The sequence below is a fragment of the Chelonoidis abingdonii genome, chromosome 1 (assembly GCF_003597395.2).
Source record: "Chelonoidis abingdonii isolate Lonesome George chromosome 1, CheloAbing_2.0, whole genome shotgun sequence".
NCBI classification, from domain to species: Eukaryota; Metazoa; Chordata; order Testudines; family Testudinidae; genus Chelonoidis; species Chelonoidis abingdonii.
The window spans coordinates 106,199,246-106,212,206 of record NC_133769.1 but is presented as its reverse complement, the minus strand read 5'-3'; the positions used below and the strand labels follow the sequence as shown (position 1 = coordinate 106,212,206).

General features: G+C 43.0%; 1 protein-coding gene across 1 annotated transcript; it reads right to left on the bottom strand.

The window, feature by feature from the left end:
- Nucleotides 1-6,539: 6,539 nt before the first annotated feature.
- On the bottom strand, nt 6,540-12,889 carry UQCC6 (ubiquinol-cytochrome c reductase complex assembly factor 6). Its single transcript, XM_032782407.2, has 3 exons — nt 12,802-12,889; nt 12,545-12,695; nt 6,540-6,812 (listed from the first exon to the last, which is right to left on the bottom strand). The coding sequence occupies exons 1-3, from the start codon at nt 12,816-12,818 to the stop codon at nt 6,717-6,719; spliced, it is 264 nt and encodes an 87-aa protein (XP_032638298.1). The 5' UTR covers nt 12,819-12,889; the 3' UTR covers nt 6,540-6,716.
- Nucleotides 12,890-12,961: the final 72 nt, after the last annotated feature.

Here is a 12,961-nt window from a genome sequence, read left to right as displayed (position 1 = left end):
CAGCTTCAGGGCTGGAGGAACTGTCAGCTTCCACCAGGGCCAGAGGAGCTCACTCTCCCTGCTGTGGCCCCAGGCTAGAGGGGCTGTTAGCTCTAGCCTTGGGGCCACGGCGGAGGAGTTCTGTGCTCATGCCAATTGTTGTGGGCATGGCCCCTTCTTCCCCATGCCTATGTGATACCTTTTGTGAGACTTCACATGTGTGGCTTCCAAGCATGGCTGCAGTCTACATGCCAAGCAGCCACATCCTGGACAAAACAAGTTTTTCCTCCCTCAGAGTGTCCTCACGTCCCTCACTTGGTAGGAAAACAAAGACTGTCTATGTAGGGATTCCCTTCATCCCTCTACCATCCACAAAGACACTTATGGATACCTCCCTACTGGCCTAGGGAGACCTGGATGACTATATAGCTAAGCGTGCTTGGACTCCACCAGAATCCAAACTGCACATCAATCTTCTTGAGCTTCAGGCACTTTGTGAAGCCTGCAAGAGGTTTCTACCCTTTCATCCAGTGCACACATCCAAAGCATGTCAGACAACATCATTATAGTACATTATATAAATAAGCAGGAAGGAGTAAAGTCTTCCCTACTCCGCATGGTGCATCTGACATCAGATCACCCGCTCAACAATTCACCTACTAAAAGTAGTGAACACTTTAGCAGAAGGCTCAGGAGGCATTTCCATCAGGATCACAAATGGGAGTTCCCCTCTTTAGTGGCACAGCATTATCTGGCAATGGGGTTTCCCATCCTGGGACCTCTTTGTAACCCAAACAAGGAATGCCCAGATAATTTCTCCTGAGCCACCCAGCGGCACAACTCCAAAGGGGACTATGCATTCTGGTACTATGGTTGGATCCACTCACATACGCCTTTCCTTCCATTCCTCTATTATTTTGCATTCTCAGAAATGTCAGGCAGGACAAGGCGAAAGTAATCCTGGTAGTACCTTCATGACTGAGACAGTTTTGATGCACCACCACCCTGCAGATAGCCTCTCACCCATGCATACATCTACAACCACTCTCACAGCTACTATCTCAGAACAGTGGCAGAACTAACCATCCCAATCTGGCCTCTGTCCGACAGACTGGTTTTTGGATGATCAACAGATTTAGAGATCATGCTTTGAGCAGGTCCATTCCATCCTCAACAAACAACGGGAGACCCTCTACAGGAAAGTACTGTGTAGCCAAATGGAAGTTGTTCTACCTCTGTTGTCAACAGCATAACCTCTTATAAGAGTCTGGGATCCCTTTTCTTCTGGACTATGTTCTTTCCTTGAAGACATCAGATTCACCTGTCAGTTTGCTGCGTGTGCATCTGGCAGCTATCAACGCCTTCCTTCTCTGATGGAGAACTCCATTGTTACACATCCCACAACAGTGTGAAGTTCCTGAAAGGCATCGTCAGAGCCTTTCCATCAGTATTACAACCTGCACTGGCCAGGGACATGAACTTGGTACTCTCAGCACTTTTGAACCCACCATTCGAGCCTCTCACCTCCTGGTCTTTTTTGTACCTCTCTGTGAAAACAGCTTTTTTAATGGCTATCACCTCTGCTAGAGTAGTGGATGAGCTTGAGGCCCTCCTGGCGGAGCCTCCCTACACCATGTTTCACAGGGATAAAGTGTCCTTGAGATTGCATCCTGAGTTCACCTCGAAGGTTCCCTCTGAATTTCACCTGAATCAGACTGTTCATTTGCCCATTTTCTATTTAAAACCTCATAATAAACAGGGAGGACAAGAAGCTCCACTCTTCAGATGTCCACAGAGATTTAGCCTTCTACTTGCAGAGGACTAAGCCCTTTAGGAAGTCTCTGTTCTCAGTGATGAAAACAAATAGTCTTGAAGGAAGCAACTCTCTCCATAGACTCGAGATAGATTTCAGGGTCTATTCTCTTTTGTGAGATTATGAAGCCCCTTCCCTTCCAGTTTCAAGGCACACACTACTAAAGCACAAGCTGTCTTGGTGGCTTCCCTGCAGGGAGTTCCCCTCTTTGAATTTTGTAGTATGACAACTTGGGGTTTTATATGCATCATTATTAGGCATTACGCCCATGTTTAAACTTCAACTGGAATGCCTCCTTTGGTTCAGTGATCTTGCAATCGAAGATGCAGCTTCCTCGCACCCTTCTCCACAGTGAGTACTACTTGGGAGTCACCCACTGTGAATATCCATAGGGCCCAGCACTCAAAGAAATGGAGGTTACTTACCTTATAGTAACTGGAGATCTTAGAGATGTGTTCCCCATGGGTACATTCCATGACATGTCCTCCTTCCCTGCTGTTCAGAGTCAGACCATCTCCCAATTCAGAGTGGAGCAGGAACTGGAGAGGCGGTCAGTCCACAGCACCTCTTATACTCTCTGTTCAGTGGAGACACAGGTACAGACCAACAAACACTGCTATTGAAAAAGCATCCAATCTCAGGAACAGGGAGCACATGTATACCCACAGTGAATACCCCTGAAGATGACATCTCCAAGAACTCTAGTTACTACATGGTAAGTAACCTCTATTTTCCAACCATTGGATCTCATGTCTTTTTCTGCTAGATTAAAGAGCTCTCTACTATTAGAAATTTCTTGTAGACTGATCAGGTTACCTCTTAGCCATCTTTTGAATGAACAAAATAGATGGAAATTCTTAAACCTCTCGGTATATAAGGCATGTTTTCTAAACCTCAACTCGTTCTTATAGCTCTTTGCTGAACCACTCCTCCTTTTTCAGCTTTTTTATTTTTTTAGGGTGGACCCCAGAATTGAACACAGTATTCCAATAATGGTCTCACTATGCTTTATACAGCAGAAATATCACCTTCCTAATCCTACTTGATGTTCCCATTTACATATCCAAGAATCCCACTCTACTCCCTCTGACAGATGTCAGAAAGATTAGGTATTAAAACTGAGGTCATCATGTGTAACTGGAGCGTTAACTGAACCCAACAAGAAGCTGCACAATCCTACATTTGACTGACACTCAGACTAACCATGTGGAAAGGATCCTCCCCATCCCAAGGTTAAGAAGATAAGAAGAAATTGAAAAGAAATCTCACCAAGATGGTATTTCCAATTCTATTTCTTTAATATAGTAACTGTAGGTTTTCTTGCTAAGTCTACACATTCTAGTGAGACCTCAAGTAATAATATTTTAGATTGCAACTCCTTTATAAATCCAAGCAAATTAATCTAAGAGAAATTGAAAACAATACCTTTAAGCAATTTTTTTAATAGTCTAAAATTGTCCCTTTTGAACCAATTCATTCGAACAAGATTAACCAAACTCTTAAAGTGCCTTAAAAACAAGTGCATCCTTGAAAGTGTGATAAATGAGTTAGATACTAAAGAATTATAAATTGATGATCATAAGTAAACATAGTAAGAAACCTTGATAATTTGCATTATTCCTTGACATAACTGTTGAGCCTCACGTCTGATAATTGCTTGCAAGACTGTATTGTGTATGTGTAGCACACCTACAACATTTGTTTGATTACACGAGTGGTCAGCTGTTGATTATACACTAATATGGTTCTGGGTGGATTAATAAATTACAGATTAGATAGGAATAAGCAAGTATCCTGATCTGAGAATACTATTCAGGTTAAAAATTGACCTGAAAAGAACCAGCATTAATATTAGTCAGATAACACTCCCAGGACTCAGTAAAAAGGGGTTATTCTATTACATTCCATTCTATATTGGTTATAACACTTATTCAATAGACATAGTTTGTTAGTGTAGTGGGCCGGCGTGGCTCCCCTCCTCCCCGGAGAGGGTCAAGCCCTGCCGGAGGCCAGAGTGGGCGGAGCTACGGAACTCTGAGCCCGCCCCTCAAAGGGTCAGGCGGCGATCCAGAACTATAAAAGCCAGCCCTCAGAGCTCAGTCAGGCCCCAGCAGCCGGAAAGATCAGGTGTACCTCAGGGAGCTCGAGGCTGGGAGACTCTGGTGACCCAGGGGAGCCGCCCAGACTGGCCGGAGCTTCCCCGCCCCTGCTACCCGGAGGAGCCGCCGGCGCTACCCTGGCCCGACTATCCCGAGGAACTCCCGGACCTACCACCCAGACCCACTCACGACGAGCCCCTGCTTGTGGACCTTTCAGAGGCCAACACTAGAACCCTCATAGGTCCTGAGGGCAGTACGGAAGCGACCTGGGGGCAGCCGACCCGTCAGGCTGCGAAGTTGCCTGAGCCTAAGTCAGTGTGTTGCAGTCAGGATCCCCACTGACTGACCAGTGGAGTGATAGCTGCTGTTAGGGCCCTGCGCTGGGACGCAGTGGAGTGGGAGGGCCTGCGTCCCCCCTGCCACCCCACTCCGGGGTGGCAGAGTCCCCTTCTCCCTGGTCTGAGGAGGCTGATAACTGTTACTGTTGCTCAGCCCTGGCGAAAGGCCTGAGCCTACTGACTCAGCGTTTGTTACCCACCCTGACCCAGGGCTGGGCCTTAATCTATACTGGTGCTCCTCAGTCCTAACCCAGGCCTGAGCTTATTGACTCTGTGTTTGCTGTCCGCCTTGGCATAGGGCCCAGCACCTCGCGGCTGGTACGGCAGCCCTGCCGGAGGGCCTGAGCCCCTTGCCCGCTGGACGGACAAGCACTGCAAGGACCGCTGGGCTAGTTTCCCAGACCAACCGGAGTGGAGTGGGCCGAGCCCCAGCCACACACATTAACAGTTAGATTTCAGCAAATTTATAAAAACTGACCTCCTTTTTGCCAAATTAAGTAAGCATGAAAGGAGGACTAATATACATTGTGATTCCTTATTGCTGGCCATCAGGGCTTAGTATTACTACCAACTTTAGGATAGCGTACACCTATTGATTCATTTACCTCCTGAAGGAATAGAAGTCAGTACCCGTAAGAGATTTTGCAGAGGGTCACATAGGTTTCAGGCATGATCTCCATGCTTCATAGGAAGTGTCAGATGGGGGTAAGAAAGTAAGAAGTGATGTTTGTTCTGGACGTTCACAACAGTAAGAGGTACAACTTTTTGGGAAACCTTCATTGAAGTAAGGTTTCAGAATAGCAGCCGTGTTCGTCTGTATCCGCAAAAAGAACAGAAGTACTTGTGGCACCTTAGAGACTAACAAAGGTATTTCAGCATAAGCTTTCGTGGGCTACAGCTCACTTCTTCGGATGCATAGAATGGAACACACAGACGAGATATTTATACATACAGAGAACATGCAAAGGTGGAAGTACACATACCAACTGGAAGAGTCCAATCAATTGAGATGAGCTATTATCAGCAGGACAAAAACCTTTGAAGTGATAATAGATGACTCCTAGAAGGTGTGAGGAGAACTTAACATAGGGAAGTAGATTCAGTTAGTGTAATGACCCAACCATTCCCAGTCTCTGTTTAAACCTAAGTTAATTGTATCTAATTTGCATATTAATTAGAGTTCAGCAGTCTCTCTTTGGAGTCTGTTTTTGAAGTTTTTTTGTTGCAAAATTGCCACCTTCAAGTCTGTCACTGAGTGGTTAGAGAGGTTAAAGTGTTCTACTGGTTTTTGAATATTATGATTCCTGATGTCAGATTTGTGTCCATTTATTCTTTTGTGTGGAGACTGTCCGGTTTGGCCAATGTACATGGCAGAGGGGCATTGCTAGCACATATCACACTGGTATATGCCCCTGGGGCTTGTTCACCTGCACATCTATGCATCCAAATAAATGAGCTGTAGCCCACGAAAGCTTATGCTGAAATAAATTTGTTAGTCTCTAAGGTGCCACAAGTACTCCTGTTCTTTTTTCATTAAAATAAGTTTTTCATTCTGTCTTTTATACTTATCATTAAATCTTCTTAGTGCTTTTATTTCTACTCTCTTCCCTTCTTTAAATTTTGTGATACATTTCTTAAAGCAGCCCATACCGAGATGTTCCAATGCTCGGGGGGGGAAGCACACACCAGGACACTCAACTCCACTATTTCTGCCTTTCCCCTACATACAAGAACAGCAGCTACACTGAATTATACATATACATAAACAGTACTATGAAGAAGTGATTTGCTGACAAAATTTCTGATGAGTAATCTAGCATAACTGCTCATAAAAGCAACAGTAAGCAAAGTTCTACTTAACCTCATATGCAAATACCATGTATATATGCACGTACAACTAGAGAAAATATTTAAAGCATGACTGTACTATTAAATGTCCATTAAAGCTGTTTTTTAAAAAAGGCTAAGAAAATCAATGTGGTGGTGCTACAGAAAATATCAAGCCACTAGCTCTAGTGGTCTGTACTAAAGATGACTAAGTCTGCAGAGTATTCTGTAATTTTTTTTTTACATTTTTATTAATCTTAATAAAATCTTGTTAATTTTCAAATTCCTAATAATTCTTTAGACAATGAGCCAATATGAACACTTTCAATAGATGTTAAAAATTCTTACAGAGTAATCCGGACAAAAAAATTATTCTTTTAAAAACAAATACAAGGAGTTTTAATGAACAACTGGCTGGATTTCTGATAAACAGGATTCCTCTTTCTTACATACATACAAGTTTTCGTTTTAAATAAATATATATAGAGAGAGAGAGAGTTACAGGACTACAGCATTTCATACATGGACTTTGGGTAGAATTTTCAGAAGTGCATAAGTCCCAATGACGGGTTCCTAAATCACTTAGGAAGATGACTCAGGACCCTAAGTCATTTAGGCACTTCTGAAAATTCTACCCTTCATGACTTCAGTATTCTGTGGTCATTGTTGTGAAGTATGAACTTCGCTTGGTCTTTGTTTTAGACCCAAGAGTTCCGTTTTCAGTTCTCCAGGCTTAGGTGGAATTTCAGGTATAGTCTATAAAATAAATAAAACAAAGAGAGGTCAGTGCTCAAAATCTGTGACTGAGATATAGAAAACAGAGCTAAACAAAACAGAAAAATTAGACATCCCGTGAGAGGCAGAAAAAACTACTACATTCAAGTTACAATTTTGTCTCCCTCTTTCTTGAGCTAATTGTAGACTGATCTCTAGCATCAAATAAATTTCTTTATAATTCAGCTTCAACTTCTTGCAGCTGGCAATTTGACTCCAGTCCTTTGGAACAACTTGATCTTGGGGGAGGTGGGAATACCTTTTCTAAGGAATCCTTCCCACAGTGCTAAATTCCATTCCAGGGATGGAGATGAGCCACTGAAACCTGGTTATTTTATAGGACATTATAAGTGTGGCTGGCATTTTAGTTACTAGAGATCTGGAGTTGTCATAGTATTCTTTCCCAAATCTGAACCTTAGAGTCCAGAAAATGAGATACTACCATGAATGCCTCTAAGGTTAATTATCAGCTTAGATCCTGTAGTGCTGCCACCAACCAGAAATTCCAGTGTCTGGTACACTGTCCCCCAAAAAACCTTTCCTGGGGACCCCAAGACTCAGATTCCTTGAGTCTCACAACAAAGGGGAATAAACCATTTCCCTCCCTAGGTTACCCTGGAAGATACTGTAATTTAAACCCCTTGAATCTAACACACAGAGGAATTCCCCCTCACCCCTCCTCTCTCCCCTCACCCAGAGGCAAAACAGATTCAGCTCCAGTGAATCTAAAACAAAGAGGAATTTTATCTCTCCCTTCGTTTCTCCTGTCTCCCTTCTCCCCCCACCAATTCCCTGGTGAGTACAGACTCAATCCCCTTGAGCCTCAACTAGGAAAAAAAAATCAAACAGGTCTTAAAGCCAAAAGCTTTTAATAAAAAGAAAGAAAAAGAGTAAAAATCGTCTCTGTAATCAAGATGAAATATTACAGGTCTTTCCAGCTTATAAAAATGGATAAACAGCCTTATCCAGAAAAAAATCAATTAAAAATATTTCCAGCAAACTACACATTTGCACATAAAGAAAACAATAAAAAGACTATACTGTCTTTCTACCTTGTACTTACAAGTTGGAAACAGAAGATTAGAAGAGCCTGTAGAGATTGGGTGGTCACCCTCAGAGCCTAGAGACACAACAGACACAGAACAAAGGACCCACACACCCAACTTCCCTCCACCCAGAGTTGAAAGTATCTTGTCTCCTGATTGGTCCTCTGGTCAGGTGTTCCAGGTCCCTGTTTTGTTAACCCTTTACAGGTGAAAGAGACATTAACCCTTAGCTATCTGTTTATGACAGGAGTGGACTGTGTTTTCACCATCTCCCTTAAGAATATAGCTCAAACTGATGTATCCTTCCCTTAATCTTCATGTATTGCCGCATGGTTTCCTGATAAGCAGCTGTCTCACTTCAGTTAAGTCATCCACCTTTGTAACTGCTATTCCAGTTAACCTGGTCAGCGGTGCATGTGCATAAGGACTCCCAAAGATACAATTTGAAAATGGTGGGAGAATATGGTAAGTGCTTGGCCACAGGAACAAGAGTCTCTTTTACTCTTCAGAAGAGGAAAGTAGCTGTATTATGTGGCTAGTATACATTTAAATTGCTAAAGGGAGCTTCAGATTACATGTCAAACAGGGTGATAGTGGAAATTCACATCCTCACCAGCCCTCACACTGGTCTTGAAGATGAAACACCTACACTGGGAGTGAAAAAAACCCTTCACATTATTTAACCTTTGCTGCTTTTAAAGCTATAAGCTCTTAGAGTCTTCACTAGTTTAACTACAGATGACAAAACAAAATGTATAGCTGTACAAAATGCTCATTATGTCAAAGAAACCATTTCATAAAATTACTATATACTTCCTAATTACTAATCTACTGGTAGGAAAAGTATCACTCTAAAACTGTGCGAAGATTCTTCAAGTATAATTTTTCTTTTTAAAGAATTCCTATTTTGAACAGGGCATTGTGAAACTGGTCTTGTGTTTCCTCTACTAGAAGGCAGAGCTACCCCACCACTTTTTGAAATAAAGTTATATAAGTTTAAACAACAAAAGCTCTACAGACAAAGTCGGATGGCTTATAAGTTGCAGAAGTTGTAGGGCACTGGTTCAAGTTTAAACCAGGTCACCAGTTACCATCTGATGGCTGTTGGATTAAGACAATCAGTTCAAATGAAACCACCTTGTATCTAGTGATTGCAATTGGACGCATCTACTATCACCGCAACTGGTACTTTTGTCAGCAGCATTATGAGAGAAGCCAAAGATCTAATAGGCATGGAAATCCTCGAAGGATTGCCTCTAGATCAGGAAGAAGGCATATTGGTGGGACACAGCGGAGTACCCTGTGCTGGTATTACCATAATATGCCAGAACATCACTCTCCAGGACTGCAGATTTTAAGTATTAAATTCAGTTTCTTTTTAATGTATTTGCTTTGAACAGCAAAATGTTGATTCTATTTCCTCTCCTTTTTTGGGAAAGGTGGAAGACTAAATAGAAAGAGCATGTGATATTACAGTATGAGCATAAATAGATCCATCTGAGAAGATAATAAAGGCCTGGTCTACACTACGTGTTTATACCAAATTTAGCAGCGTTAAACCGATTTAACGCTGCACCCGTCCACACAACGAAGCCCTTTATATCAATTTAAAGAGCTCTTAAAACCGATTTCTGTACTCCTCTCTGACGAGTATTGCCATGTCGGATTAGGGTTAGTGTGGCCGCAATTCGATGGTATTGGCCTCCGGGCGGTATCCCACAGTGTACCATTGTGACTGCTCTGGAAAGCCATCTGAACTCGGATGCACTGGCCAGGTAGACAGGAAAAGTCCCGCAAACTTTTGAATTTCATTTTGTTTGCCCAGCGTGGAGCGCTGATCAGCACAGACTGTACGGGAGATACTGGATCTGATCGCTTTATGGGGAGACAAATCTGTTCTCTATCAGTCACGCTCCTGTTCTCAGAAGACATTGACCAAGCATTTTGAAAAATATCTCCAGACAGAGGGCCACAGCCAGGACTCCACATGCTGATGACAAGCATTACGGAAGCGCAAAGAATCAATGGGGAACGGCTCATTTGGAGGGCAGGAGAGGGGGGACTGAAAGAACTTCCAGGCTACCAACAGTCCCCACAGTCTCTGAAAAGCACTTGCATTCTTGGCTGGCTTCCCAATGCCCTGAAGAGTCAAAAACATTGTCCGTTGGTGGTTTCAGTATTATTCATCGTCCATTTCTCTCCCTTCCCCCCTGACAGACACAAAGGGAACACAAATCAAAATCAATTTCTCGCCTTTTTCATCGTCACCGTATGTTCTCTTGCATGCTGCCTGGTAGAGACGCAGTGCTGCGGCATTAACAGCACAATCCCGCCTGTCCTTTCCTGATTGGCAAAGCAGTACCAAACGTGGTGCAAAACCGGTCCTCCACCCGTGAGTGCTCCTGGCTGGCTAGGTGAGGTCGGCCGGGGGAGCCTGGCAAACTGGAATGACTCCTGGTCATTCTCCGACGCAGACAGTGCAAAACGCAATGAACAACCATCCTCATTCATCACTGCGGCGGCTGGAGGCTCCATCACCTCCCCCTTTCCATGTCTAATGAAGAAATCGTATGCTAGCAATCATAGCAGCGGGGCGCCTCCCCCATTGTATATTCACTAAAAGCATCACTCTCTTTCTTATTCTGCATTCTTTATTTACTTCTTCACACAAATGGGGGGGACACTGGCCCACGGTAGCCAGGAGGGTGTGGGAGGGGAGCAACGGGTGTCAGCGTGGCACCATGTTCAGGGATCAGAAGGCATCATTTCTGCAGGTTACTCTTGGTAGGCTTGATCTGAGCGGCTGTGCTCTCTCTGGTCTCTAGTTAAACTTGCCCCATAATTCTAGGCAGGGGGACTAACTATTATTTTAGACCAAAGCATAAAGAAGGGAATGACCTAGGGGGATCATTTCCCATTTTTGTCCCATGCACCCCCGGCCGACCTCGCCGAGGCCAGCCGGGGACAGCCACCGATGACAGCAGCAGACCGCTACAAGCGGACTTGATAACAGTCTGCCAATTTTCCAACTGCAGACGGTGCTCACATAAGCTGGAACGTCCTCTGCTACCTTGCAAAGGCAAATGAATGCTGCTGTGTAGCACTGCAGTACCGCGTCTGTCAGCAGCATCCAGTACAGATACGGTGACAGTGACAAAAGGCTAAATGGGCTGCATGGTTGCCATGCTATGGCATCTGCCAGGGCAAAAGGGCACAAAATGATTGTCTGCCGTTGCTGTCACGGAGGAAGGATTGAGTGACGATATTTACCCAGAATCACCTGCAACACTGTTTTTGCATTGGGATCTCAACCCAGAATTCCAATGGGCGGGGGAGACTGTGGGAACTATGGGATAGCTACCCACAGTGCAATGCTCCGGAAATCAACGCTAGCTCAGTACATGAACGCACACCACCGAAATAATGTGGTTAGCGTGGCCGCATGCACTCGACTTTATACAATCTGTTTTAAAAAACCAGTTTATGTAAAATTGGAATAATCCTGTAGTAGAGGCATACCCAAAGGCTCGGTTACCACTGCGTGAATAAGACAGCAGCTGTTTACATGGGAGCCACATAAGATACTTTACGCTTTATGCAGCCAAACTTTGCATCTGCACAGCTGTGATAACAGTAGATTATGCTAGTGTATAAACAAGGCAACAAAACCATGTTAATTTCAGCTCCATTTTTTGAAGCGAAGAAATATTGTGGGAACAGGGAATGTTTTCCTAACATAAAAGGGACAAAGAAAGGAAAAAAAGGTTGTAAGAGTCAAGAGCTTGGAAAAATGTAGAAGGTAAAATGCAAGCTGTAAGCATCAGCTGTCAAACCATTGCGATACTTTTTCCAACATTTGATTTGCATAGATTTTTCATCCCTTGAATCTCTAGGCAAAGCAAACTACAAATCTCTACCAAATCTGTAGCATTTCACCTAACTTAGAATTGAATTCACAAAAATTTCACATGCTTTCCATCCAAATCATAAGTAGATCCAACCTTGCCCAAAAGTTCACTTCTGAGCTTTAGGTCTTAATAAAGCAAGTTTACTTTTTCCTGGTTCTGTGTCTAATGCCTTTAAAAATGAAGATTATATACTTTCAGGTCCTGGAAAAACAACTACCTCTGCATGTGATGTCATTTTACTACTACAATCCACTTCCCAACCAAGCTGTGAAAACAACTAACTGCTGACTCAGATTTAAGCACAAAAAACCCACCCACCCTTGTGTTGGTATTACTGACTTGGGATTCTAGCTCTTCTAGTCTAGAGTGGAAAAGAATCTTATAACCTCATAGAAAACGTAACTTTACTCTGACAAAAATACTCCAAGAAGAGTGTGCCAATTTTCACTGCACATGCAAAATGTTTTACATTCTGGATAAACAAGATAATTTCTTTTCATGTCTGATGCACATTGCTATTAATAACTGAGGAAAAATCCTGAGACATGACTTTCTGGCAGCTTCACATATTTGCCTCTTTTTCTTTATTATCGATCTGACAAACAAGCATATAAACATTTTGAAATATAATTATTTTGGTATTTTTGCCACACTGACCTTAACAATGTCCACTAAACAGCATTCCTATAGGAGACATTTCAAAGCACATATTACTTAGTAGTTATAAATGAAACGAAAATCAAAACTTTAAATCACTTACAAGATCAGGTCTGTAATATCTATGCACAACTTCTGCACCTGCAAACATAGCCAATGTACTTGCACTGAGCATTTTCAAGTAGCGAGGCCAAGATACCCCAGCAGGCATGATGAAGAGCAGACAGCACTTGAGATTTGAGAACTCCAGTTGACTGAGTGAAGAAGTAGGGGGAAAAAGTTGCAATAATTAGTATGCCAACTAGCCCATTCTGAAATACAATTCGCCCTATTAGAATCTGTTAACAAGAAACTGCATACATTTGGTTAAATCGCATCCACCTTCGGTAGGAAACAGATGGGGAGAGGAAGCCTTTTGCAATGGAGCCATACTTAAAAAGTTTAAAAGCAGGTAAAGAAGAAACAGTGTTTTTAAAAAATGTTCAGGTGTCTTCAACACACTACAGAGGTAACCGCTCCC

Coding starts and splice junctions, on each gene's coding strand:
- UQCC6 (XM_032782407.2), bottom strand. Junction 6,813..12,544: donor GATATTACAGACCTGATCTT/GTAAGTGATTTA, acceptor TTTATTTTATAG/ACTATACCTGAAATTCCACC.